Raw genomic sequence first — 27,855 nt, 5'->3', positions numbered from 1 at the left:
CCTCCTCACCCCCACCTCCCTCCTCACCCCCATCTCCCTCCTCACCCACACCTCCCTCCTCATCCCCACCTCCCTCCTCACCCCCACCTCCCTCCTCACCCCCACCTCCCTCCTCACCCCCATCTCCCTCCTCACCCACACCTCCCTCCTCACCCCCACCTCCCTCCTCACCCCCACCTCCCTCCTCACCCCCATCTCCCTCCTCACCCACACCTCCCTCCTCATCCCCACCTCCCAGCCCGCCTGGGGGTGCCAGCTGGGGAGAGGGGCTTCCTGCTCAGGGCACAATTTGGAGGCTGGGGGCATCGCTTCTCTGCTAATTGGACATGTCCCTCCAAGGATGAGAGGGGGAGCTGACGAGTCATCCCAGAGCCCCCTTGCCATATGGACCTCCCCAGCCACCCCCTGGGACCTCCAGGTGACCCCTTGAATCTTTTTGGCACCTCCAAATTGCCACAAAATCTGGCCTTGCTTTCTTCATGAGCCTTTATTGGGTTTTCTGGGGGCAAGGGAGAGGTCCACGGTCAAAGAAATAAGGACAGGGGTCTCAGGAGGGGCTGCTGGACTCCTGAGACCAGTCACATCCTGTGTAGCCATTGGGGGGTCTTGTTTGAGTCCCCAGGGTCTGGCTCCTCTTCCCACTTCTCTTGGCCTTGGCTGCCCAGAGAAGCCTGGGTCAGGAGAGATTCTGCCTGTAGACGTGGGGTGACGGGCTGGGGCTGGGGCAAGGTTTGGGGGCCAGATGCCACCGAGGGTTGGGGATGGGGAAACGCGGTGGAATAGAAGGAACGGCCCTGCTGGCCCTCCCTGGGGGTGTCCAGCACCTTCCCCTCCACAGGCCTGGCCTCAGTCCTCTGGGAGCCCCTGGGCCAGCAGAGGATGTTGCTGTAGAGGGATGACAAAGACCAAGAGGGGACAGTCATTCCAGCCGGTGTGGCTCAGTGGTTGAGTGTCGACCTATGAACCAAGGGGTCGCGGTTTGATTCCTGGTCAGGGCACATGCCCAGGTTGTGGGCTTGGTCCCCAGTGGGGGGTGTTCAGGAGCCAGCTGATCAATGGTTCTCTCTCATCACTGATGTTTCTATCTCCCTTTCCCTTCCTCTCTGAAATCAATAAAAACATATATTTTTTTTAAAAAAGGAGAAAAAGAAGGGACAATCCGCTAGGAGAGCCTGGCTTTTCTTCCGCTCACCCCCGGGGCTTGGTCTCTGCTTCTGAGGAGCATGGATGTACAGGGCAGCCTTCTCCCCCGCTTCCCCTCTTTCAGCCCTCAGCCTCCCTCCCTCCTTCCAGAAGTGGGAGATGGGGGCACAGTCCCTCCTGGTGAAGGGCTGCAGGTCCCACCTACGCCGCTCGCTCGGAGAAGGGTGCCCAGTGGATGGCTCCAGAACCATCTGCCCTGGCGCCACTACCTGCGCCCTCCCCTGCGTCCTTGAGGCAGGAGCCCCAGAGCCGGGCGCCCCGCTTGATACAGCCAAGGTCATGACCCCGGCCTCCAGCAGCATGAAGAGTCCTGGGGTGAAGGGGCAGGAGGTGGGCGAGACACAGGCGGCAGGGGTGGCGCAGGAGGGACACCAGGTGAGGCGCACCTGGGAAGCTGGAGGTCTGGTTTGTTCGGTGGCAGGGCCCAGCCTCCTGCGCCCTTCAGGGTCAGAGCCTCCCACCCCGTGTGGGACCTCAGGGTCCCCGGGCCCGCTGTGCTGTTTGACTCTGGGCAGGTGCTTACTCTAAGCCTGTTTCCTCTTCTGAGAAAGGACAGTAACATTCCCATCTTGCTGGGTTATTGTGGACTAATGACCAAATGGATTTTCATCATGAGCTCCATACCCTGGTCACGAGCTTCAGTCATCCTCACGGTGACCTCCAACACCCTGATCATCAGGGGTCAGTTACTCGCCCAGGGTCACACAGCAGTGAACGGCAGAGTGGGGACATGCTTCCAGGTCTGTATAGTTGGCATGACCCCAGCCCAAGGCTCCTTCCGCTGCACCTGAACCCTCCGTCTTCAGGTTCTCAGGCTGGCAGTGGTGCTGGGGGCTGTGAAACAGCTGTTTGGGGGCGGGAAAGCCACTGTGTGGCGCGGGACCTGCACCAACTCGTTCCCTCACAGCTGCCTGTAACAACTCACAGCCGGTGCCTCTGCTCGCTGGTAATCGGCCCCCTCATCACTGGAGGGGTAAGGGGGCCAGGACAGCCATAGGACACTGCCCTGGAGGTAGGCAGTGGGCGGTCCTGCCAGCTGAAGAGGAATGGGCATCTCTGTGGGATAGGGGCTGGAGCCGGGGCGGTGCTGCATTGTCTGATAGGGGCTGGGCACGCGGAGGAGGCCGTCAGAAACCACCGAGAGAGCAGGAGCCCCGTCTGCAGCGGAGTGGGCCTCCTGCCCCCGCCCAAGGGTCAGCCCTAAGGCAGCGCTATCAGAGTGGGGAGTGTGTGCGCCAGGCTGGAGAGGAAGCCGCCGCTGCGCTGGCTTGTGTGTGTCGCTGGATATGACTGCACCCTCTCTGCGCCTCAGCTTTTCCATCTGCAAAACAACCCAGCTGCCCTAGCTGATCTGGACAGCTCCCTCCAGCTTTGAGTCGGTGACTTTCAATTCTGGGTTCCAGAATTCTCTGGTCTACTCTGAGACTGCAAACTCCTAAGAGTCTCTTTATTGAAAGTGTTTACCAGAGTGCAGTTCTAAGATTCTAGAACCATTCATTCCTTTATTTCAGGGTTTCTCAGCCGTTTATTATCGTCACCCCCACCCCCGCCCGCAGGAGTCTTTTAAAAAAATCTTAATTTCTTCCCCCGTAAAATTTTAATACCACAGATATACTGCAAATCTATTTGTGCATCATGTGCATATTTATAATTTATACATAGAAAAGGGAAAATTTTTCTTTGTTTCCCCAAGAACCAATTTTTGCCTCTTTAGGGAGTGATCTGCCCCAATGAGAAGATACACTTTATTTATTTATTTTTAAATCCCACCCTGCATTTCCCTACTTCTTTTTTTTTAAAAATACATTTTATTGATTTTTTACAGAGAGGAAGGGAGAGGGATAGAAAGCTAGAAACATCGATGAGAGAGAAACATCGATCAGCTGCCTCCTGCACACCCCCTACTGGGGATGGGCCCGCAACCAAGGTACATGCCCTTGACCGGAATCGAACCTGGGACCTTTCAGTCCGCAGGCCGACGCTCTATCCACTGAGCCAAACCGGTTTTGGCAGAGAAGATACACTTTAGTTCTTTTCATTTTTTTAAGTCTGCAATGTCCATTTTGTTCATTTGTGTGTGTGTGTGTGTGTGTGTGTGTGTGTGTGTTTTGTTCGTTTGTTTTTACTTTTTTATTTAATTTTTTGGGGTGGCATTGGTTAATGAAATTATATAGGTTTTCAGGCATATGATTCTATAATACATCATCTGTATATTGTAGTGTGTTCACCACCCCTTATAAGCTATAGTTCTAAGAGCTGAGAATTTTATAGCCCTAGGATTCTAGAACGGCAAGATTCTATTTTGTGGTTCGAGGTTCTAGAATTGTCCCAGGCGCAACAGAACTGTGTACGTATGCTGACGGAAAGACACGTTCTAGAGGAGCCACTGCAGCCTGAATCATGAGAGCCAAGACCCATCAGAAGAAATCGGGCTGAGAAATGGCAGTGGAGTCACATGATGGAATATCTACCACATGCACCGACATGAATGAGTCTTCTAGACATACGGAGCAAACACAATCAGATGCAAAAGAGAAGACACTCTATGATTCCATTGAAATAAAATAGAAAACCAGAAAAATGGGTCTGTGCTGCTAGAAATCAGGACAGTGTGGTGGTGGTCGTGGGGTAGCTGTGAAGGCCGTGAGTGTGGTATCTAGTGGGCTGGAAAAGTAGTTCCTTTTTAGAGAGAAGAGTTCGCTTTATTATTTTTTAAATATACTTTTTGTTGATTTCAGAGAGGAAGGGAGAGAGAGAAACATCAATGATGAGAGAGAATCATTGATCAACTGCCTCTTGCACGCCCCTCACTGGGGTTTGAGCCTGCAACCCAGGCATGTGCCCTTGACCAGAATTGAACCCAGGACCTTTCAGTCCACAGGTGGATGCTCTATCCACTGAGCCAAGCCAGCGAGGGCTGGGAAAGTAGTTCTTGAGCTGGGTGGTGGGTGCATGGGTGAGCTCTGGCTAGGCAAATCCATTGCTGTGGTCTGAATATGCGCCCCCCACCCCCCGCCTCAAATGCATTTGTTAAGTCCTAGGAGGTGATTAGGTCATGAGGGTGGGTAATGTAAATATCTGTGTTTTCCGATGGTCTTAGGCTCTACAGCAGCGGTTCTCAACCTGTGGGGGTCGAGACCCAGAGGTAGAGAACTGCTAGCAGGGTTGCCTACGCCTAAGACCATCGGAAAACACAGATATTTACATTACGATTCATTAACAGTAGCAAAATTACAGTTATGAAGTAGCAACGAAAATAATTTTATGGTTGGGGGTCACCACAACATGAGGAACTGTATTAAAGGGCCGCGGCATTAGAAAGGTTGAGAACCACTGCTCTACCGGCTTACAAAAGCAGAGCGAGTAGCTGCAACAGAGAGCACCTGTTCACAAAACAGAAAATATTTACTACAGTGCCCTTTCCAGAAAACGTTTGCCAGAGCTCTGGTCTAGAGTTATAAGTTTCAGCATGCCTTTGGCTCTGTGATTTATGATTTGATGTTCTTGCGTTTGCAGGATTTCTGTTCCTAAAAATCTGATTTGAATGTAGAGCTTATGTTTCTAGCTGTTTGAAATTCCAGTCTTAAGATTCTAGAACTCCCAAGTCCCTGCCTCTTCTCCCCACTTGCTCTCACACCTGTGCCCTGGAGCTGCGCTCCATCGCCCATGGCCTCCACCAACTCAGGAAGCTCCATGGTTGCCCAGCACAAGTGGTTCCCACTGTGGTTGATTCTCGCGGTCCAGCTGCAAAGTGAGATTGCCAGGTGGTCGCCGGAAGAGCCGTCCCTGAGGCCCACAGACCTCCAGGCTGAGGTTGCTGCTGGCAATGTCCGGTGGGCACAAGGTAACACTGTCCTTGGTCCACCCGACAAGGAGCTGCTCCCAGGCCTGAGACTGTACCACCTGACAGGTCAAGGTCACCTGGCTGTCCTGCCTCCCCTGCAGCAACTTAGGCCCCTGTTGCACACTCAGACCTGTGGCTCCTTGCAGGGCGGGAGGCAGAAGAGGTGAGTGAGGCCTTTCTCAGTGTGTGTGTGTGTGTGTGTGTGTGTGTGTGTGTGTGTACACGTGTGGTCTTACTCCCAGAGCCAGCTCACTGCGGTGAGGCAGTAAGAGGTTAAAACCTTGCTGTCTGCATGACCTTTTGCAAGCTCACTTCTTCTTGCTGAGGTGCAATGGCCTCATCTGTGAAATGAGTATAACTCTCTCAGCACTTGTGAAATTTCAGGGTGGACTTTATGACATGCCCAGCTCTCAGCCACACAAACGTCGCTTTGTAAGTGCCCTGTTTTGGACACCGTGGACACAGACACAGAGGTGACCCATTCAGACAAAAATCCCTGCCCTCAGGCAGCTGATGGCCCAGGGCAGAGAGAGACACAGGAAATCGTGAAATAAGTATAATAATGGAGGAAAGGAAGAGGGAGTGGCAGTCGGGCATTAGGCTGAGGTGAGAATCTACTTACTGAGGGTGGTCAGGGAAGGCCTCTCAGGGGAGGTGACATTTGAGCAGGAGTCTGAATGGTAAAAAGGGAGAAGAGGAGGGCTGAGTAGAAGAGTTTGCTTTTGGCACCTGTTGGATCCCCCAGAAGGGGTGAGTTTACATTAAGCTCCTAGCATTTCAGACACGATTGCAGCTGAGGATAGAGAGATGAAATCCAGGGAAGAGTGTTTCAGGCAGAGGGAACAGCATGTGCAAAGTCCCAGAGGTGGGATCAAGCGTGGTGTGCTAGAAAAAAAGAAAAAGAAAGACAAGCCAGTAGGCGGGCAAGGGGGAGGGAGGGAAGGCAGAGGGGGGTGATGTGGTGATGAGAGAGGCCAGTGAGGCCAGGCCACCCAAGACTGGTATGTAGGTCATAGTTTAAATTTTATCCTAAGGGCCCCCTCTGAGTACCCTTGCTAGACCCCTTCAGCTCTCCTAAGGTTCTGAGTATCAGAGAGAGACAGACCTTATTGGGCAGAGCAGAGACACTAAGGTTTAGAGGAGCTTTGAGTGGAAGGGGTAGGCAGCTGGAGTGGTGGACAACAGAAGGGGGTGCAGAGGGGAGAGAGGCCCAAGTACTCACCCCAGAACCGCACCAGGAGGACCAGGGCTGTGCCCATGGACCCCATTCCTGGCCCATCAGGCCTTCCTCTCCTGGCTGGCACCCGCCACCACCTCTATCCCTCTCATTGGACAGACTTCCTGCCACAATCTCCGCCCCAGACACAGAGGCAGGTGTGACACCTGGGCAGGCAGCAGATGTCTGGGAACAATGCTGCATGGGGCTCCACTTCCAGCCACATTTTGCCTCAGTTTCCCAAAGTTTTCTAAATTTTGTTTGAAAGGCATATGCATATGTGAGTGGGAATGTGTCCCATTGAGTGGAGATCTTTCTGGAAGACTATATATATAAACACACCTGGCCTGATGGAGGTGGTGGTGGGGGGGGGGGGGCATCGGGAAGGCAGGTGATGCGCAGTGGGGAGCGGGGAGTGGGGAGGGGGAAGGGGAGCAGCGGAGGGGGAATAGCAGTATCCGGATCTCGGAGGGAAAGAAGGCATTGGAAGACTGAACATCCGCTGGGCAAAGGCCTTGGCTTTTCAGTCAATGCAAGGTTGTGAGTCGTCAGGGGCCAGATCTCAGGGGCCAGTTCTCGGTAGAATTCTCGCGTGCGCAGCAGTGTGTGTGATCCAGTGGGGAGACTGAGGCTCCAGGAGGATTAGGATGGGCTCTAGGTCACAGGGCAGGGCTTGGGTTCAAACCCAGACATCCTATCTCCCAGCTCCAGGCTCCCTTCAGCTCAGCCATCACTGCCAATCACCAATGTCACCGAGTGCGCCCCAGGTTCTGGGGGTGGGGGCTTGGAGGTGGGTGGGTGAGGGATTAGGGGTGTCCCTTCTCTCGGAGACCCCAGCGCGGGACTACATTTCCCAGCCTGCCGCATTGGGTGGGGGTCGCGCCTGCGCGTTGTGGCCAGTGATGGAGCGCTGAAGGGGGGCGCGGCAGCGCGGCGAGGGCTCGGCGGGCCATTGGCTCCCGGCAGCGGCACAGCCAGCTTGGGGACAAGAAGAGCGAGCGCGGGGCCCGCGGGCCGGGCCGGGACGAGCTGGGCTGCAGCCATGGAGGACCAGAGGGTAAGACCAGGGCGGGGCGCGGAGGGACCCACCTCGGGGTACCCAAAGAGAGGGAGCCGGAGGATGCCGCAGCGCCCTCCCCGCCCCCGCCCGCAGCTGCTCTGCGGTGCAGACTCCACCCCTGCCGCAGCCTGGCCCAGCCTAGCCCCTCCATTGGGAACGTAGCCCCCCACGTTTGCCCAGACTCCTCATAATCCTAGCCTGGGTTCAGACGCATCCCCTCTACCCCCACCCCCACCTCCGCCCAGTATCCCGGACGCAGCTCTGACCCCATCCCCCACGCCTTCCATCCGGACTGCGGACCAGGTGTCCCAGCCCCCGCCCCGCCCCGCCCCACCAGCTCAGCACAGGTGACTCCACCGACCCTGCGCCCCCAGAAAACAGACCCGTCCAAGTCTTGGGTCAGAGCTACAGGCCCCAGCAAGACCCTCCCACGCCGCCTTCCCTTCCAGCATTCCCTCCCGGCATCCCCTCCTCCAGACCATCCCCCTTCCCCACTTACCTGGGCGCTCTGGCACCCGCTCTCCTCAGCTTCCTCCTCTCTCCTTGCCAATCCCTTTTCCAAGGTTAGCCCATTTGCTGCAGGCATCATTTTCTTTCGGGGGTTTCTTTTCCCAAGCTGGCCCCTCACCTTATCATGCCCGGCCCTCAGGATGGAGGTTTGAAGGCTTTGTGCTCCCGCCCAGAGTTTGTTCCCAGAGTTGAGAGGCTCACTCTGTGCCTCAGTCTCCTCTCCTGTAAAATGGGTCTCTTCATGGTGCCCACCTGCTGGGTGAGGGAAGGACCAGAGCTTCACCCAGGGCCTGCCTCCTGGTGAGTGCGTTGGCACAGTGGCCCCACATCTCCCTGCATCTCTGGAGGTTGGAGTGATGAGCTCCAAGTGAGGGAGCTGGAGGCCAGGCTGAGGGGCTTACTGGCCTGTGTGTGTGCGCGCGCTTCCCGTGGGGGCAGGAGGCTCTGCGGAAGATCATCACCACGCTGGCTGTGAAGAATGAGGAGATTCAGAGTTTTATCTACTCCCTCAAGCAGATGCTGCTGAACATGGAGGTGAGGGCAGGTGATGGCAGGGAGGGAGGGGGCAGCCCTATGAGCTAGCCTGTTGCTGCTGATAACTGTGGAACTCTGGGCCCGGCTGCCATGTCCAGGCCTCAGTTTCCCCATCTGAGCGTGGGCTTTGGCCAGTCCTGGCTGTTCAGACCTGCAACGTCTCTCCAAGGCGAACTCAGCCAAGGTGCAGGAGGACCTGGAGGCGGAGTTCCAGTCCCTTTTCTCCCTCCTGGAGGAGCTGAAGGAGGGGATGCTCATGAAGATAAAACAGGACCGTGCCAGCCGAACCTACGAGCTGCAGGTGTGTGTCTCGGGGGACTCTCCGAGACCCCGGCCCCGTTGCCATCTCCACCGCACCCATCAGATTCAACAGATCTCAGTGGCCTCATGTCTTTTTCCAAACCTGCTCCTTTTCCTGTGTCCCTTCTTGGAGATGCTCCCGTGTTCCCAGTGTCCAGAGCCAGACACCCTGCTGATGTTGGCCTCGCCTCCTCTTTCCCTGGTCTCTTGCCTGACCCCTCCTTGGCCATGACCTGTCAATCCCCCACCCACCTGTTCTCCCTCTTAATCCCGGCCATTCCACCCGCTTCTCTCCATTGCCACAGCCACGCCCCCACAACTGGCTGTTCCTCCCTCCCCTTCTCACCCAGGGACTCCAGCTTCTCAGCCCTTCCCACTGGTCCCCCAGATCTGATGGCCAGACACCCCCCATGGCTCCTGAGGGATTGGTGGGGCTGTATTGAAACCTCCTGGGCAACTTCCTAACACCCCAGACGCCCATCCCCGGGGATGCTGAGCCCTGGGCTCAGGTGTGGCCTGAGCATGTGAGTGAGTGAGGAAGGATCCCCAGGTGATTCTGATGTTCCTCGAGGAGCAACACCCCACCCTTCTCCAGCCTCCCTCTCCCATTGGAGTGGAAGAAGGGTGTGGTGCCCTGAATCCCAAAGGCAGTGGGGAGGCCTGGGAGGGCTTGATGCACTGGGGTGAGAGGTTTCCTCCCTCAGTGCCCTGCCACCCGCAGAACCAGCTGGCTGCCTGCACTCGGGCCCTGGAGAGCTCTGAGGAGCTTCTGGAGACGGCCAACCAGACCCTGCAGGCCACAGACAGAGAAGACTTTCCTCAGGTGGGGCCTCAGAAGCCATGCTGGTAGGGCTGCCGCACAAAATACAGGACACCCCGTTAAATTTGCATTTCATATCCACCACGAGTAACTTTTTAGTAAAGTATGGCCCATGCAATATTTAGTATCAGTATGTTCCACGTGATCTTTGGGACATACTTACACTAAAAAAAAATAAATAAATTATTGGCCCCGGCCAGATGGTGTGGTTGAAGCATCATTCCAGTGACCCAAGGTTGCAGATCCCTGCGCAGGGCACATGCAGGAATTAACCAGTGAATGAATGGATTGGTCAGACAACAAATCTCTCTCTCTCTCTCTCTGAAAATCAAGAAATAAAAGTTTTAAAAATAATAAATAATAATTATTTGTTGTTAATCTGAAGTTCATATTTGACAAAGAATGATTTTTTAGTGTAAGTATATCCCATGCAAATGTTTATATAAGTATTTCTCAAATGTTGCATGGGACATATTTATATTAAAATAGTAATTATTTATTTGAAATTTAACAAGGAGTAATTTTTTAGTGTACTATATCCCATGCAATATTTAGTACAGCAGGTCCTTGAACAACACTGTTTTATTCAGAGTTGTTCTGTTATAACATGGATGTGGGGAAAACATTCTGGTTGAGGCCACTCTCTGTGTGGAGTGTGCATGTTCTCTCCATATCTGCGTGGGTTTTCTCCAGGGACTCCAGTTCCCTCCCACATCCCACAGCTGTGCACGTGGGGGGACTGGCGTGGCCACACGGCCCCAGTCTGGGTCGAGTGTGGGTGGGTGTGAGTGCGCCTGTGATGGAAAGGTGTCTTGTCCCGGGTGGGTTCCTACCTTGTGCCTGAGTTGCTGGGAGAGGCTCCGGCCACCTGCAACCCTGAACTGGAAACAGGAGGTTGGAAAATCATTCTCTTTCTTGTTTCTGTTAATCCTTCTTAATGGGTGTACAGCTCACAGTTATTTCCATGTTTAATATTAGAAGTGTTTGGGGTCTTTATTTAGAAGTTTGGTGATATTCTTGTGACCAGAAATAGGCTATAGGAACCTACCTCTTGTTTATATCAATTAGCCTACCATAAAGTTGATTTTATTACTCATCATTTCGCTTAAAGTTGCAGTTTCTAAGAACCTATTGACGCCCTAGCTGGTTTGGCTCAGTGGATAGAGTGTCCACCTGCGGACGGAAGGGTCCCAGGTTCGATTCCGGTCAGGGGCACATGCCTGGGTTGCGGGCTCGGTCCAATGTGCAGGAGGCAGCCAATCAATGATTCCCTCTTATCATTGATGTTTCTACCTCTCTCTTCCTCTCTGAAATTATATATATGAACCTATTGACATTAAGTGAGGACTTACTGTATATGTATGTTGTAAATATAGATTAGGACATACCTATACTAAAAAAAGCATTGTTGATCTCACATGCAAATTAACTGGCTGTCCTGTATTTTTTATTTGCTAACTCTGCCAATTGTATGTTCTGGGCACTGGGCACGAGGTGGGGGAGGGGTGGAGCCAGTCTTTGCCCTTCTGCCCTTTCAGGGTGCAGCCAAGGGTTTCTGCCCCAGTGCTGGGGACTTTGGCAAATGGCTGCCACGCTGGACCTCAGTCTTCCTGTCTGTGCAGTGGCTTTCTAATTCAGTCTAGACAACTCTGAATTTTATTCTGTCCCTCTTTCTAGGCTGCCAAGCAACTCAAAGATGGGTAAGATACTGGATCTGGCCCCCACCCCAGTGCCCCGCCCCTGGTATGACGGTGGGGACACCCAGGTGAGGGTCTCTTGGCCCAGAGCACTGGACCAAAACCAGGGGGAGGGAGTCACCTCCACACCTTGGAGGACCAGGCCAGGGCCCCCACCCCCCCACCCCGAGATGCCTGCCAGCAGGCTGCCTCCACTTCCTTCCCTGCAGTGTGACCATGGCCCCTGCCTTCCGGCTGTCATTGAAAGCCAAGGTCAGCGACAACATGAGTCACCTCATGGTAGACTTTGCCCAGGAGAGGAGGATGCTACAGGCACTCAAGTTCCTGCCGGGTGAGAGGGGATCGCCCCAGGGTTTCAGAGAATGGCTGGGAGCCTGGGAGGCCCTGAGACAAGGCTTGGAGTAAGGCTGACAGCCAGGTGTGGGAACCCCAAGAATGCCCTTGGGTGGAGCCATAAAGAAGCCCCCCTGGTGCCAGGAGGTGGCCACACACCTGGTGGAATCTTGAGGAAGCCCCTCCCTGGTGGCAGAGCCCCAAAGGCCCCGCCCAGCAGTGGTGGCGTTCCATGGAGGCCACGCCCCTAGCTGGTGGAGAATTCTGGAAATGTTCTACCTGTAAGTGGTGGAATCCTGAAAAGGCCCAGCCATTTGTTGGATGAACCCTGAAAAAGCTCTGCCCCCCGCTCCCTCACTCTTTGATGGAACCCTGAGCTCAGAGGGGTCCCCCATGCGTGGGATCCAGAGAAGGCTTCATCCCCAAGGAGGCCTATCCTGTGGACAGGGCTCAGCAGGGCCTGCCCTGCTGGTGCAGGGTCCTGACCCCTCCCCCCTCTCTCCTGGTCAGTCCCCAGCGCCCCTGTGATCGACCTGGCCGAGTCTCTGGTGGCAGACAACTGTGTGACGCTGGTGTGGCGCATGCCGGAGGAGGACAGCAAGATTGACCACTACGTGCTGGAGTACCGGCGGACAAACTTCGAGGGCCCGCCCCGTCTCAAGGAGGACCAGCCCTGGATGGTGGTGGAGGGCATCCGGCAGACGGAGTACACCCTGACCGGTACGGTGGCTCGGCCCAGCTGCCACCCCCCTGTGCCGCTCAATCCCTCTGGGCTCCCGTTTCCCTGACAACCAGCTGGAGGTTGGTGGGTGATCCCCAATACTCATGGATGTGAGAGCAGCCTGGATGGACTGATCAGGAGTAGCAGGAAGTAGAAATAACAAGGATACTGATGATGGCAGCTGCAGCCCTTACTGAGGGCTCACTGTGTGCTAAACGTTTCACCCCCATGTAACAGGCAGGCTTATCACCATTTTACAGATGAGGGGACACAGGGGAAGAAGGCACCCTCTATCCACATCTTATCTCTATTCCCCATCATTCATTCATTCATTCATTCATTCAATCAAGTTTATTGAGTGACTACATTGTACTAGGTGCTGTCCTTACAGTAGTGGGAAAGCAGACAAAAATCCCTCCCCTCATGGAGCTGGTGTTCTGGGGCCACCCTCTCAGTATGTGGGGACTTCCTTGGCAGGTACAAGGAAGCAGAAAGGCTCTGCCAGTGTGGCTCAGTGGTTGAGCATTCTCCCATGAACCAAGAGATTGTGGTTGATTCTGGTCAGAGCACGTGCCTGGGTTGCCGGCTTGATCCGTGCAGGAGGCAGTGTTGATGTTTCTATCAGGAAGTAGTAATAACAGTTATTACTCCGAAATCAATAAAAACATATTTTAAAAAAAAAGCTTGGGGGAGTCCACCCAGCTGGTAGGGGAGGGTCTGAGGGGGGAAAGAGATGGGTGTCAGAGCCATCCTGAGCCAGGGAAACCCTCAGGGCCGGGAGAGCCTTGCTGGCAGGATAACTAGCACCCCCGCTCCTGGGCTGTAATCAGCCTGCTCCTGGTCTGTAATTAGCAAACATAGTTAATAATAAGTATGCTAATTGCGGGAAGGAAAAGCCACCAGCCTACAAGATGGCCTGAGAAGCTACTGGTTTATCCTTTGCCTGGGAATCAAAATAAACACCCCATTTTTCCTCAATCTTTATTGTGGTAAAATACATATAGCATTTATCATCTTAACCTCTTTTGTTTTTTTTTTAATTTTAGAGGTCATTTTTGGTTGTTAACCCTCACCCGAGGATTTTTTTCCCATTAATTTTTTAGAGAGAGTGGAAGGGATGGGGAGAGACAAAGAGAGAGAGAAACATAGATGTGAGAGAGATGCATCGATTGGTTACCTCCCACATGCACCCCAACCAGGGCCAGGGATTGAGCCTGCAACTGAGGTGCATGCCCTTGACCAGAATCGAACCTGGGACCCTTCCGTCTGCAGGCCGACTCTCTATCCACTGAGCCAAACAGGCTAGAGCTAGAGGACACTTATTAAAGCTGGGGAAGGGCCTAGGATAACAGGAGAGGGACTAGGTTGGGAATGAGCCTAGGCCGGGCTGCGCTGGCTGATTAAGAAGTCAGAGATATATTTAAAGGAGACAATAAATACACTTGCACAGGATGAAAGAAGAAAAATTTTGCCAACAAAATTGCATCTTACATGGAGGGAGTAAGTGTAGCTAAATAATAAATTTAGGTGAAAACTTTTCAAAAAAAGAGAAAAGGGAGTCTTGGGAACAGGTTCGGAGGGGTTAGTCCTGGATGAGCTGTCGCTGCTCATTGCTGCCCTGGTTGCAAGCTTTGTGGGGTCCTTTGAGTTTAGGAACGGGGAAAGAAGGGCCGGGGAGGCTTGGGCGTGCTCCTGGGAGGGAGAGCATGTCCAATCTTAACCATTTTAAATATACATTTTTATTGATTTCCGAGAGGAAGGGAGAGGGAGAGATAGAACCATCAATGATGTACTGGGGATCAAGCCCGAAACCCAGGCATGTGCCCTGACCGGGAATCGAACCCAGGACCTCTTGGTCCATGGGACAATGCTCAATCCACTGAGCTACCACAGCCAGGCTTAACCATTTTAGGCTGTATAGTTAAGTACATTCACATTGTTGTGCAGCCATCACCACCATCCATCTCTGTAACTTTTCATCTTGCAAAACTTTAAGAAACTCTGTCCCCATTAAACACTTAACTCCCATTTCTCCTCCCACTATTTGACTTCGTGTTCCTCTGATTTTTACTACTACAAGTACCGCATAGGAGTGGAACCAAACAGTATTTATCCTTTTGTGACTAGTTTATTTCATTGAGCATGTCTTCCAGGTTCATCCATGTTGTAGCACGTGTCAGAATTTCCTTCCTTTAAAAAAAAAATATATTCAGAGAGGAAGGGAGAGGGAGAGTCAGAAACATCGATGAGAAAGAAACATCAATCAGCTTCCTCCTGTACACCCCCTACTGGGCATGTGCCCGCAACCAAGGTACATGTCCTTGACTGGAATTGAACCTGGGACCCTTGAGTCCGCAGGCCAACGCTCTATCCACTGAGCCAAACCGGTTAGGGCTCCTTCCTTTTTTAAGGCTGACCATTGTCTGGGTATGTCCCACTTCCTCCAGTAGTGGCAGCTTATATAGCTGTAGTTCAATATCAGAACCAGGAAACTGACATGGCTACATTCTAGTGTTGATTCACATTTCACCAGTTTCACGCACCCTCATTCATGTGTGTGTGTAATCCCATATGCAAGTTTACCCCACATGCAAATTCTTGTCACTGCCACCACAATCCAGGTATAGATCTGCTGTCACAGGCTTTCTGATGCATCCTTTTTATAGCCACACTCTCTCGCCTTGCACAAAATTCCTAGTGAGTTAGTTCCTCAGGGTAGGAAGTTGAATCTATTAAAAGGTGTGTGGTATTGAGGAATATGTGAATGTGCTCACCTATGGAAATAACCCATGTGGTTATTTGCAATCAACCTACTATCTCGTTGATTGCTTGGAAAGACAGGAGGGTTTTGGTTAAGTGTTTATGATTTCCATTTCTCAACTCATCTCATCCTCATGTGAGCCCTGCTCAGCACGGGGAATATGATCTCTGTTTTGGCAGAATAGGAAACTGAGGCACACAGTGAGTGACTCTAGGCCATGTTCCATATTTGAATCCAAGCCTTCTGAGTGGCAGTCTTAGCTCTGGAGCAGTAGATGGCGCTGCTGAGCAAACTGCTGAATTCAGAGAAGGGAATCCAAAGTGAGGCAGTTTGGGTGGGAACCTGGGAGAGGGGAGGGGGGTTGGGCGGGGGGGGGGGAGGGGGCCTGCAAACACCAATGGGGAGCAACCAGAAAGGGCAGCCAGGAGAGGGCAGTGCTCTGGCTGCCAAGGAAAGACAGTGCTCTGGGAGGGGAAGAGTGGTCAGTGAGCAAGGTGGGGACTGACGAGGCCGAGGCCCGAGTGGGGGCGCAGATTGAGGGGGCAGCGAAGAGGGTGTTCCTAAGCCTCCAAAGAGGTTTAACTTGAGGGGACAGCTCGATAGCAGCTTTTATTTTTTTTTTAAGAGCAGAAGAAACCTTTAAAAAAGGACAGAAAGGGAGGGCGAGATATATCCTGGTAGTAGGGAAAATCTTTCCTAAGTAACCAGGTATGGCTAGATCCAGGGGTTGCACTTTTTGCCTCTGGGACTTGCATTCTCCAGGAGACGAGCCAAGAGCGCTGACAGTTTTCCCTGGAGGCACTTCCTCCGAGCTGGCCAGCTCTGCTCTGCTCCCGGTACCAGCCAGAGTCCTAGGGAAGACTCTGGCCAGTCTGGGTTGGGTGCGGAGCCAAGTAATTGATAGCTCCACAGGTGTTTGTGGGCAAGGTTTCTCAGTTAAGATGTTGTTTGCAAGGTGCTCCTTAGAATGAGGAGTCTGCTGTGGCGGGCTTACTAGGGGACACAGGGACCTCTAACCTCCTGCTCAGAGTCTATGCTGAGATTTCCTCTGTCTCCTAGGTCTCAAGTTTGACATGAAATACATGAATTTCCGTGTGAAGGCCTGTAATAAGGCAGTTGCAGGCGAGTTCTCCGAGCCGGTGACTCTGGAGACACCAGGTGACTGGCTCCCACCCCTACCCTGGCTCTGACTGTAACCCCTCACTCCTGGGGCCCCAGGGACTGGTGTGAAATGAGAATCTTCAGGATTCTGTGGCCCTTTTTGCCCTGGCTGCCAGAAAGCTCAGAGCTTAGCCCCCAGTAGAAGTCCGCACCCTGAGTGTCTGGTATAAACCTGCTTTTGTCCTTTACTTTTGCTCTTGATCCCTTTATACCTGGATGGTTTACACACACACACACACACACACACACACACACACTTCCTCTCTCCCTCCCCCAAGTGAGTAAGTGCTCTGTAGAACTGGGGAGGGTGTGTCAGTCGTGCAGACAGCTTCTTAGCCTCCCACAGTGACGCCTTTGCACGGCCTTTCTCAGTCTAGCTTAACTGTCCCATTGCTGCCCACCGCCGTTCCTGGGATTAACCCCCACGGAAGCACAGGGCAGCACGAGTGGTTTGAAAAGGGCTCCAGGCCTGGGAAGCCTTCAGACAACAAGCCCTTGGCCTTTCCTCCTCTGTCTGTATGGTCTGCCCCCTCCCTTTTCCCCGCCTGGTGTCCTTTGGTGTCTTTCTCCCTGTCGTCTCTATCTCTGTCTGTCTGGTCTCTGTTCCTTCGTCTCTCTCCGTTCTCTGTCCCTGTCATGGTCTGTCTTGGTCACTGTTTGTCTCTGTCTCTGTGTCTCTCCGGGTTTCCCCATCTCTGTGACTCCCACGTCTGCCCGGCCCCAGCGTTCATGTTCCGCCTGGATGCATCCACATCCCACCAGAACCTTCGGGTGGATGATCTCTCCGTGGAGTGGGACGCCATGGGCGGGAAGGTGCAGGACATCAAAGCTCGAGAGAAAGATGGCAAGGGGCGGACGGCGTCTCCCGTCAACTCCCCAGCCAGGTAGCCTGCCCCCTCCCCTCCCTAAGTCTCTGGTAGCGGCGGTCAAGATGGACATGAACACACAACCCAGTGTGGGCAAGGCTGGGGTGGAGGGAGGGACGTGGAGCTGGGGAGCCAAAATAGTGAATCGAGGGAGAGGAGGCTTTGAACGGGGTATTGACGGCTGGACAGTTTTCCAGACAAGGAAGGTCAGGGGCCCAGTATATGAAAAGGACCAAATACTGTCAAGGACCGATGAGAAGTCCTCAGTGGCCGGGGTGGACCAGAGAAGCATCCCGGTACGGGAGGTGAGGGCTGAACTGAGCGCTCCCCTCCCTGTCACCCACAGAGGTACTCCGTCTCCCAAGAGGATACCCTCAGGTCGTGGGGGACGGGATCGCTTCACAGCTGAGTCCTACACGGTGCTAGGTAAGGAGGGGGGAAGCTTGGAGGGGAGTGGGGAATTCTGGCCAGGGCTCTGATGCTGCCGTGTGGGAGAGAACTCCTTTGGCTGGGGAAACTGAGGCAGCCGTCAACAAAGCTTCTCTGGGAATGGTCCCAATAACATGTGTTGTGGTGCTGGTGGAAAGGGAAGGTTTGGGGAGGGGAAGGGAAGCTGAGGCCTGGAAGAACCTGGTCTCCACCAGGAGCAAACTGGGAGTCTGGGAAGCAACAAGGAGTCTGGAGTCCTGGAAAGTGTCTGGACTCCAGTAGGACTTGAGGGCTATGGGAATACTTGGAATCAGCCAGGAGCAAAGGTTTGGGGATTATCTGGTTTCTGGAAAGAATTGAGGACGGAGGAGTAACGGAACATGGGGAAGAATTGGAAGGGGGTTTTAAGGCCTGGAAGTATCTGGAAGGAGTAGCTTGTACTTGTAGAGAATCTGAAAGGACTAGTGGAAGCTTGGAGAGAATCTGGACTTAGTATCTAGAGGAAGTTGATAAATCCTGGGAAATATCTGGAAGGAATAGCTGGGGACCAAGGAGTATGTGGAGGGAATAGCTGTGGTCTGGGGAGTACCTAGGTGGCTGCCCCTTTGTGGAAGAGCACCTGGGGCCCTATTCTACCCTGTTCTCACTGCCCACCCTGCCCCCCAGGGGACACGCTGATCGATGGCGGGGAACATTACTGGGAGGTGCACTATGAGCCAGACAGCAAGGCCTTCGGCGTGGGGGTGGCCTACCGCAGCCTCGGCCGCTTCGAGCAGCTAGGCAAGACCGCGGCGTCCTGGTGCCTGCACATCAACAACTGGCTGCAGGTCAGCTTCACCGCCAAGCATGCCAACAAGGCCAAGGTGCTGGACGCCCCCGTGCCTGACTGCCTGGGCGTGCACTGCGACTTCCACCAAGGTGACCCTGGGCCCCAGCTGGCATCTCCAGCCACCTCTGCCTGTCTGGTCTCTCTGCCGCAAACCCTCTAACTGGTCCCCTGCCCCTCTGCCCTCCACCCAGGCCTCCTGTCCTTCTACAATGCCCGCACCAAACAGCTGCTGCACACCTTCAAGGCCAAGTTCACTCAGCCACTGCTGCCTGCTTTCACAGTAAGGTCCCCTCACGGCCTGAGGTGGGGGGGGGGGCGGCCCTCTGGGTGATAACTTTGCTGCCGAGCCCCTTCTCTCCCCTCCCTGTCTCCCAGGTTTGGTGCGGCAGCTTCCAGGTGACGACAGGCCTGCAGGTCCCCAGCTCCGTGCGCTGCCTACAGAAGCGAGGCAGTGCCACCAGCAGCTCCAATACCAGCCTCACCTAGGCCAGTGCACCCGGCTGGGCTGATTTTGGGGGCCACCACCAGGTCTTGGCTGTTTTCAGCCAGGCACCCTCTTCTCACTCGCTGCTTGGAGCCTTAACTCCTAATGGGGGTCACCAACAGGAAGCAGGCACCTGGGCAGGCCCTCCTCCCCACCTCACTTCCCAATAAAGGTCAAACACTGGCCAGTGGTGCTGCTGGTTCTTTGGGGCTGGGTGGCACTGGCTGTGCCTCGGCCCTCTCTGGACCTCAGCTTTCCCAGCTGTAAAATGGGCTTTCCTGGCAAAGTCAGATGGCAGTTTTTGCTGAGCTGACGATCTTTAGGAGTGAATGGAGCCAGCAGATGAACACCTCACTGCCCCACTTAAGCCAAGTCACACTCATGGGCCTTGGGTCACTTGAACTTTAATTCTGGGAGGAGGGATCCATCTGACTGCCGTGCCAAGCTCCGAGTCTGGCCCGTTAATCCCCAGGGTGCTCAGGTGAATGTTCCAGTGCCCGCCGCCTCTGCAGTTTCTCTTCCAGCTCTGCCGTCACCTTGCCCAACCCTGGGGGGTGGGTACCCTAGACATCAGCTGCACCCAGAATCCCCAGTCCGTGCTGCCCCACCCCCATCCACCCAGGACTGGCTACAGAAATACGCGGGGCCCCAGCGCAAGATGAAAATGTGTTCAAGAGGCAGGAGGAATTCTGAGATGGAGACAGCAGAGCGTTAGACCAAGTACAGGCCCTTCGGAGTGCTGGGTCCTGTGTGCCTGCACAGGTCGCACGCCTGTGAAGCGCACACCCCTCCCACATCGGCCCCCCAGGCCCCGTACCTGTTGTGGGGAAGACAGCCTGTGCTGAGCTAATGGCCAGCTTCTTGACGAGGCCGCTGGTGAGGCCCCTGGGCTCTGGAGAAGGCAGGTAAAGGCTGAGAATGGCCCTCCACGGCATGAGGGAGGGGCTGGGGAAGAGGGTCCCCTACCTGGCTTAGGTCCAGTGGGGGGCTTTGGAGGCTTTGCCTGAACTTTTGGGGCTGGGTGACACTGCTTGGGCTTCCGAACCTCTGGCCAATCAGGGACAAGCGCTGCATAGACAAAGATACGTGTGTCACATCGGCCGTGAGCCTGCTCCCCCTGCCCCTTCTCTCAGCCACCCCTGGTCCCCCACCCACCATCCTTGTTCTCATAGTCGGCAGCTGGGGCATCTTTAATGGGGATCACATAGTCCTCATCCGGGTTCAGTGGCGGGGGCAGCTTGTGCTGTCTGGGCTCGGGTATGACGGGCACAGGAGGTAGCTGCTTGGGGCCACCGGCAAGGGATGCAGCACCTGGTGGGTGGGAAACAGCAGTAATTTTGGGGACCCACATGGTGCAGGGAGACCCCAGGGTGGGTCTGTGTGCTTCTGAGCAGGAATGTGTGTGTACATGCCTGGATACAGGCTAGTGTCCTGTGCACATGTGTCTGCAAACATGTCCATTTATAAGTCTGTGTGTTTGTGTCCCTGTGTAGCATAAACATGAACACTGCGTGAGCTTGAATAAGTTAAATATAAATATGTATAACAGTGCATGGATGCTAAAGTCTGTGCTGGGGTACTTGTCTCCATGTGTACATTCATGTGTCTATAAATGTCTGAATTTGTGCTGTGTACACATAATTGTGGCTTAAGGTATGCATGTGTGCTAGATGGAACAGAATCATGACACATGCATTCGTGCATGTGTGGAGCTGTTGTCTACATGGGTCTGATTATTCAGGTCACACAGTCTGTGTTGGTGATTGTGGCATGTGCGTATGAATAGATACATACATGGGCCCCCCCCCCCCACATCTGCCCAGCCCAGGGCAGATCATACTGTTTCTAACCTCTTCCTCCTGCTCCATAAGCTCGATTGCCTCCCATGCCTTTCCCAACACCCTCCCTTAATTTCCCATCTCAGGGTAGTTCTTACTCCATGTGCACCTTCTGTCCCCCTCAGTGCCATCTCGGCCTACTATCTGTATCCAGCTCTGTCTGCCCCCTCTACAACCTGGAAGTCCCCAGAGGGCAGGGTCTGGGTAATTTCTGGGTACAAGATTGGGCACAGGAGGCACCATGTGGGTCCTAGGTTTCTCCACCCTCTGCCCCAGTGGCTGCCTTGGGGAGGGGCATCACCTGGGCAGAGGACCGCGGGTACCGAGGGTCCTACCCACACACTCTCGCCGTTCTCTTTATCCGCCTCCACGTAGCCTAGAATAGAGAGGGCTGCCTGGAGGAGGCGCAGCGGCAGGGCCTGGGGCTGACCCAAGGGAGTCCCCATCAGGCTGGAGGCGGGAGAGGCAGGGACTGGGCCCCTGAGTCCTCACCCACCTAGCACCTTCTCATAGTCCTCGTCCAGTAGGAAGGGCACCAGCGCATTCTTGGTTTGCAACACGAAATAGTTGACCACGGCTTGGAGTGAGGCGCAGGAGACCTGGAAGCGGATAAGGGGTCCGGTTAGGGCCGCTGGGGCGGGGCGCGCACCCCGCCCGTGTGCTTCCCGAGACCCCGCCCCAATGCTCACCGGCTCCTCCACGTCGATCACGTACTTAGGGCCGTCGCGCTTCACCTTGTAGTGCCGGACCAGCGGCGTCCTGCACGTGCAGTGGGCAACTGGGTGCCCGGTCTCCGACCCGGGGAGACCCCGCCCCTCACTCTGTCCCGCCCCCGGCACACCTACCGCGCCCTCTCCTGCCTGGACCTCTGGTCCCGCCCCCAAATCCTCCCCCGTCCCAGCTCGGACTCGGTCCCCGGGCTGACGCGCCCTAGGACTCGACTCCGCCCCTACGTCTGACCACGCCCCTCCTTCGACACCCCACCCCCAGCGCCGGCCTCCCGAGCCGCGCCTGCGCACCCGCTGAGCGTCTGGCGCGTGGAGACAGACACGCCGTCCGCGCCGTCCCCGCTGGGCCGCAGCAGCAGGTTCCCGCACTCGGGGTAGCGCTCCAGCAGCAGCTGCGCCTCTAGCCGGCTCACCTTCATGAAGCACCTGGGGAGGGTCGCGTCTCACACAGGACACCCAGGCGCCCTCCCGTACGTACCGCCGCCCCTGGACACAGCCCCGCCCCGCTCACAGCCCCGCTTCCGACACCCAGTCTCGCCCTCCCGCTAGTTACCGGGTCCCCGACAACCAGCCACGCCTTCTGGGCACCCAGACCCGCCCCTGGAGGGCCAGCCGGGCCCCTCAAGCAACTAGACCCTCCCCCGGAGATCTTGACCCTCCCCAGGGAACCTAGAATCGCCGCCTTCGGAGACCCAACCTCACCTCCTCCTCCAGAAGACCCTGCTCTGCCCCAGCCCCCGGTTCCGTTTCCGGAGGCGCACAGTCCGGTCCTCCAGGCACCTAGACCCTCCACTGGGGGCCCAGACCAGCCCCCAAACACCAAGTCCGAACCTAATCCCCGCTGCAGCACGAATGCAGCCCTGTATTCAACTTAAGACCCGGCCGGAGACCCCGCTCACACCACCCCCACCCCGCAGCCCCGCGTGCGAGGCGGGCACTCACGAGGGCATCTCCAGCGCGCGACGCGCCTCCTCTTTGGCCAAGGCCTCGGCCATCATGTACAGGTGTCCGGGCAGCAGAGTCAAGTTGGACGGGACACGGAGCTGCGGGGCGATCAGGGCAGCTGTGGAATGGGCAGCTGTGCCCATGTCACAGAAGGCAGAGTGTGGACAGAGCCAAGATGGGAGCCTGGGTCTGGGGGCTCCAGAGCTGCCCTACACCTTCAAGGGCAAAGAGGTTTTGAGAGGATGCAGAGAGAGAGACTTCAGTGATGGGGAGGAGGACAGAGCAGAGGCTAGAATGTGTCTCAAACTCTCCAGGCTGCAGGGGTCAGGGAGGAAACAAATGAGTAAAATAGAAATTAGGAATGTTGACTAAAATCCTCGTTTTTAAGTGATGGTAGCTGACTTTTAAATTAGCACTTCATGCTGTAACCGGTTTGGCTCTGTGACTGAAGGGTCCCAGGTTCCATTCTGGTCAAGGGAACATGCACCTTGGTTGCAGGCACATCCCCAGGAGAGGGTGTGCAGGAGGCAGCTGATCGATGTTTCTCTCTATCCCTCTCCCTTCCTCTCTGTAAAAAAAAAAAAAATCAATAAAATATTTAAAAATTAAAAAATAGCACTTCGTTGGCAAAACAAAACATGTTTATGGACTACATTCGGTTTGTAGAATGCCAGTTTGAGACCTGCTTGAGACTCTAGGGGCTTATTTGGGGAGTGAAGGATGGAAAGAAAAGAGGATTTCTGAGGAGGACTACTGGGGAATGGGAGAGAGAGGGGCAGGGGGTGACCACTCTGACCTCCACCACTGTCAGGATGAAGCCTTTCCACATCTCCCGAGACTCCAGGCTCTCTACCTAGGGAGGGAAGGAAAAGTCCATGTTGATTAGGTTCAGTCTATTCATCTGTGAAATGGGAGTGAGGAATTGAACAGTTCATGTTTCCAAGGGCTGTTTGAAGATTAAATGAGTTAAGACAGGTTAATTTAGGGTGATGTCTGAATATAAGTCGTTAATGTGGATTGTTATTCTTTAATGTTAGCACACCAACATTAAAAAAAAAAGTAATTCAGATCATGTACCTCCTTATTCTTTAAACCCTCCAGGCCTCCCACCCCCCTCAGGGTAGAAGCAAGTCCTCTCCACGGCCCACAAGGCCCTGCACGACCTGCGCAGTCCCCTCCCAGCCTTCACCTCCTCCCTCCCTCCCCCTCGTTCATTCTGTTTCAGCCATTGTTCCTCTAACACACCAGGCATAGTCCTATCTGAGGACTTCGTATTCACGTCCTCTTAGCACTTGTCTCTCTAGCATCCACTGCCACCTGACAGTCCATATGTTTCACACATTGGTATAGTTGATTGTGTGCTTCCACCACTAGACTGTAGACTCCTCAGGGGCAGGGATTTTTAATTGTCTGTCCACTGCTGTGCAACTAGAGGAAAGTCTGGTACACAGTAGGTGCTCATTAATGTTTGTTGGAAGACTGAATGATGGCAGTGATGATCTTTGTGAACTGTATCTTGTTCTGGGTACTTTATAATATTATCCCATTTTGCAGTTGAGGAAACTGAGGCCCAGAGAGATCAAGTGACTTGCCCGGTATCACCAATCCAGTGTTAGACTCTGTGTGACTCCTTGCTAGTGTGTGTTAATGGTGCGTGTGATGGGGAAACAGGTTCTCCCCCCCAGCCCCACCCCTCCCCGCAAGGGACCTACCTTGAATTTGATCTCCTGGTTCCGGACGAAGAGGTTAAAATGTACAGCAGGGTCATGGGAACTCCCCCAGGGAGCTTCATCTGTGACTTTCACAGATGCTCCAAGGTCTATCTTCTCCACGTGCTGGGGGCACAGAAGCAGGTGTCTGAGCACCAGACCTGTGGTCCCTCACGTTCCCTGGTTTGGCCACACCACCCGGTACCCTCTGCTTGGTCCCTGGGGTCAAGGATGGGCCAGCTCTTGGGCCCTCATTTGCATCCTTACCTGGGAGTCCCTATTGCTATTGTAGAAATAGAGAGTGAGGCCCTGGAGGCCAGCCCAGAACTTCTTGTAATCCTGGGGAACAGAGGGGGAGAAAGAGAAGGATGTGAGTTGGCCAACTGGGTACCTCCAACCCACCCATTTCTGCCTTAGGACCTTTGCCGTAGCTGTTCTCTCTGCCTGGACACTGCCCCCCAGATCTTCACATGGTTTCCTTTGTTACCTGCTTTGGGTCTTTGAACAAATGTTGCCTTCTTAGGGAGGCCCTCCTCTCTCATGGCCCAGCCTCTGGGGATCTGTTATTCTCTGATAAATGACCAAAGGGAACCTTGATAGGATGGGGGACCCAGAACAGTCCCTCAGTCTATGGAGGGGGCTGTTCTAGGAGTCAGTTTCGCTAACTGGCTTTATGAAGATCCATCCACCCACCCACCCTTACATCTGTTGACCCATCCAGCACCCATACACACACATACATCTCCCTGGCCCCTTATCCTCCCCATAAATATTTATTGGCATCTCCTGGGTGCCAGGTGCTCAGATAGGTGCTGAGGCCATCGTCTCAGAATTTCACACGGTTCTGGACTCTAGGAGGTCTGCAGATTCAGGACCCTCCCCTCTCCTCCCCCACCGACCAGGATTCTGAACTCCAAATGCCCTAACTCTCTGGATGTCTAAGTGGCTGATACAGCTCAGGTTGTAAGATTCTAGGGTCTTTTCACCCAATTTTCCATGAGCAACTACTCCGCAGCAACCAGCTCTATTGCAGGCAAAATAATAAGTGGGACATGGCTTCTGTTTCTAAATATGTCATGTTCCAGAGGATAGAGAAAGCACAGATACTGAGATCCTCCAGGAAGAAAAACTAGGGCCCTGGAGAGGGACAGACCCTGGGCCAGGAGATCACAGAGGAGGAGAGTAGCCCTCCAACTGGAAAATCTGAGAAGACTTCCTGAAGGAGGAATCGCTTTAATTAGTCTGCAATGACAATGAGGATAGCTTATATGGACAGTTATTCTCTCAACCATCCATCCGTCCATAGATACATTCATACATTTAACTAACATTGCCTGAAGACATGCTCTGTGTCAGGCACGGTTCCAGGCACTTGGAATAAAGTAATAAGTGATCGAACTCCGTATTGTCAGACTTGCTTTGTCATGTACCAGCTATGTGTCATTGGGCAGGTTATTTCAGCGCTCTGTGCCTCAGTTTCCCCACCTATAAAATGGTGATACTAATGGTATCTACCTTAGAGGCTATTGTGAAAACGGGGTGCACTGATGTAAAGAGCCAGTGCTAGTCCTGAGCCATGTCCTCGGCCAGCTAAGGGCTGCCCCTTCCTGTAACTGTGTCTGTGGCCCTGTCCTACCCGTTTTATTACCGAGGGAACTAAGGCACGGAGATGGAGAACCACTCGTAGAAGGCCTGGGAGTCAGGAAGGGGTGGAGCATGGAGGTGAACCTGGGTCTCGCACGTTGGGGCCCATGGTCTTTCTTAACCACGGTGACTGGTGACTGCCTCTTGGTGCTTTCCAGGCGGGAGGGAACTCGGGCTCATGGAGCCCCAAGAAGAGGAGGAGGGAACGGCAATGACAAGGTCAGGGCGGTGTGCGGGAAAGCAGGGGTGGCTGGTTTGGGTTCTAGGAGAAGAGGAATGAATACAGGGAGTGGGGAGGGAGAGATGGGGCCTTAGTGGGAACCAAGAGGCGGGGCTTGTTTCTGAGCAAGACACACACACACACACACACACACACCCATGCCCGCATGCGCACACTGGCCCGCAGTATCTGGTCCTGCTGGACGTGGCTGCCACCAGCTCTCACTGTCCCCACTGACAACTGTCCGAACCCTGTCCCCTGCAGCGGAGGTTCACAAAGTTCAGGGCTGGGGGAAGGGGAACTAATTAATTTAATTCCTCATTTCCTCGAGGAAGTCCCGATCCTGTTTGTATCTGACAGACAGAAACAGCGACTGAGACGCAGAGAGACACAGACGGACACAGGCTGGGAGAGACAAAGAGAAAGAGAAAGAGATCAAATAAGAGTCAGAGACACAGAGGCAGACAGACAGACAGGTGGACAGAACCCTTCCTAGCGGCCAGCCCATGCCCTGCCCCATCGCGCACCCACCCCGCCCTCCTTGGCCAGGTGGCAAGATCGAGGCTCAGAGAGGTGCCTCACTGGCCAGGCAGCCCAGCGGGGCCAGGTTCCCTGCCCCACCTTACCCGGTCACGGGGTCCCTTCTTCTCCAGGAAGCTCTCATGGTAGTGTGAGGGCAGGGCACACTTGGGCTTGGGGGCCCGGGGTGGGTTCAGGGCCGAGGCCATGGCAGGCTGGGCCTCTGGCCTGGCCTCTCCTCCAGCACACAAGCGGGGCCAGGAAGCAGAGGAACAGGTTCCAAGGGAATTTCCTCTCTTCTGTCAGCTCCCGAGTTCCCTCCCCTGCCGGTGCTGGGCAGGGCGGGGCGGGCCGGGGCAGGTCCAATGATCCTAGGGAAATCCCAGACTCTCTGGTCTCTCCCAGAGGTCAGAGAGCAGGCAGGCCGTGCGGGACTCGTGGGATGGGGAGGAAGCCGCAGGAGGGTTCAGTGTGGAGCACAGACTGCGTGACTGTACGCCAGGAGGAGGGACCTGCTTCGGCAAAGGCCTGGAAGTGAGAAAGGAAGGAGTGTGGTCCCCAGTTGGTTAGGGCCGTGGTCGGCAAACTGCGGCTCGCGAGCCACAAGCGGCTCTTTGGCCCCTTGAGGGTGGCTCTTCCACAAAATACCACGTGCGGGCGCGCGCGTACAGTGCGATCGAAACTTCGTGGCCCATGCGCAGAAGTCGGTTTTCGGCTCTCAAAAGAAATTTCAATCGTTGTACTGTTGATATTCGGCTCTGTTGACTAATGAGTTTGCCGACCACGGGGTTAGGAGATGTGACAAGAGAGTTCACAACAGGAACATAGCATGAAGGCCGACTGGACCTCAGAACGATGGTGCCTGGATCTAGCCCCAGATCTTGCTGGGTTTCTGGTAGGAATTGCACTAAACTTGTATATTAGTTGGCGGAGACATGGCATCTTTCTTATGTCGAGACTTCTAGCCCACGGGCATGGTCCGTCTCTTCATTTATTCAAATCTTTGATTCTTTCAGCACTGTTGTGTAGTTTTCAGCATACAAGTCCTGTACCTATGTACAGCCCCCCCAAAAAACTGTTTTTTTTGAGCCTTGTATTTTTTATTTTTATTTTTGGTTCATCCTTACCCATTTTTTCATTGATTTTTGGAGAGAATGGAAGGGGGGGGGAGAGAGGGAGGGGGAGAGAGAGAAGCATCAGTGTGAGAGAGACACATCAATTGGTGGCCCCCTGCATTGGACCCAATGGGAGCCAGGGATTGAACCTGCATCCCAGAAACATGCCCTTGACCAGGAATCAAACTTGCCACCTTCAGGTGCACAGTTGATGCAGTAACCACTTAGCATTCTGGCCAGAGCAATGTCACTGTATTTTTTTTTTTTTTAAGAGAGAGGAACGAGGGAGAGAGAAAGAAACATCAATATATTGTTCCACTTATTTATGCATTCATTAGTTGATTCTTGTATGTGCCCTCACTGGGGATC

The 27,855-nt window shown here is 54.3% G+C and overlaps 3 protein-coding genes across 8 annotated transcripts; 1 reads left to right on the top strand and 2 right to left on the bottom strand.

Moving 5' to 3' along the window:
* Positions 1 to 676: 676 nt before the first annotated feature.
* TMIGD2 (transmembrane and immunoglobulin domain containing 2) lies at positions 677 to 6,315 on the bottom strand. The gene is given in 6 exon segments (XM_054718357.1): positions 677 to 752; positions 754 to 885; positions 1,345 to 1,513; positions 4,841 to 4,941; positions 4,943 to 5,196; positions 6,271 to 6,315. Coding segments are annotated over 6 exon segments (777 nt in total).
* A 990-nt stretch (positions 6,316 to 7,305) lies between these two features.
* Positions 7,306 to 18,770, top strand: FSD1 (fibronectin type III and SPRY domain containing 1). Of its 2 annotated transcripts, none has more exons than XM_008150609.3 (13): positions 7,306 to 7,320; positions 8,272 to 8,367; positions 8,537 to 8,668; positions 9,389 to 9,490; positions 11,165 to 11,187; positions 11,394 to 11,515; positions 12,028 to 12,237; positions 16,059 to 16,157; positions 16,885 to 17,044; positions 17,373 to 17,452; positions 18,122 to 18,373; positions 18,476 to 18,564; positions 18,660 to 18,770. In XM_008150609.3, the coding sequence occupies exons 1-13, from the start codon at positions 7,306 to 7,308 to the stop codon at positions 18,768 to 18,770; spliced, it is 1,491 nt and encodes a 496-aa protein (XP_008148831.1). The 2 variants fall into 2 exon arrangements, with proteins under 2 accessions (XP_008148831.1, XP_028015231.2); XM_028159430.2 differs by having other exon boundaries at positions 18,122 to 18,282; positions 18,660 to 18,717.
* On the bottom strand, positions 12,603 to 26,649 carry STAP2 (signal transducing adaptor family member 2). 5 transcript variants are annotated; one of them, XM_054717500.1, is made up of 13 exons: positions 26,479 to 26,649; positions 24,256 to 24,327; positions 23,992 to 24,114; positions 23,076 to 23,132; positions 22,277 to 22,377; positions 21,626 to 21,760; positions 21,296 to 21,365; positions 21,103 to 21,205; positions 20,908 to 20,982; positions 19,924 to 20,079; positions 19,735 to 19,836; positions 19,586 to 19,660; positions 12,603 to 12,856 (listed from the first exon to the last, which is right to left on the bottom strand). In XM_054717500.1, the coding sequence occupies exons 1-13, from the start codon at positions 26,578 to 26,580 to the stop codon at positions 12,750 to 12,752; spliced, it is 1,278 nt and encodes a 425-aa protein (XP_054573475.1). In that variant the 5' UTR covers positions 26,581 to 26,649; the 3' UTR covers positions 12,603 to 12,749. The 5 variants fall into 5 exon arrangements, with proteins under 5 accessions (XP_054573475.1, XP_054573477.1, XP_054573478.1 ...); XM_054717503.1 differs by lacking the exon at positions 12,603 to 12,856 and adding an exon at positions 14,351 to 14,428; XM_054717501.1 differs by lacking the exon at positions 12,603 to 12,856 and adding an exon at positions 19,156 to 19,331.
* Between the last annotated feature and the right edge of the window lie 1,206 nt (positions 26,650 to 27,855).

Source organism: Eptesicus fuscus, chromosome 6, assembly GCF_027574615.1.
Source record: "Eptesicus fuscus isolate TK198812 chromosome 6, DD_ASM_mEF_20220401, whole genome shotgun sequence".
NCBI classification, from domain to species: domain Eukaryota; kingdom Metazoa; phylum Chordata; class Mammalia; order Chiroptera; family Vespertilionidae; genus Eptesicus; species Eptesicus fuscus.
This window is presented reverse-complemented; position numbering and strand designations above follow the sequence as displayed.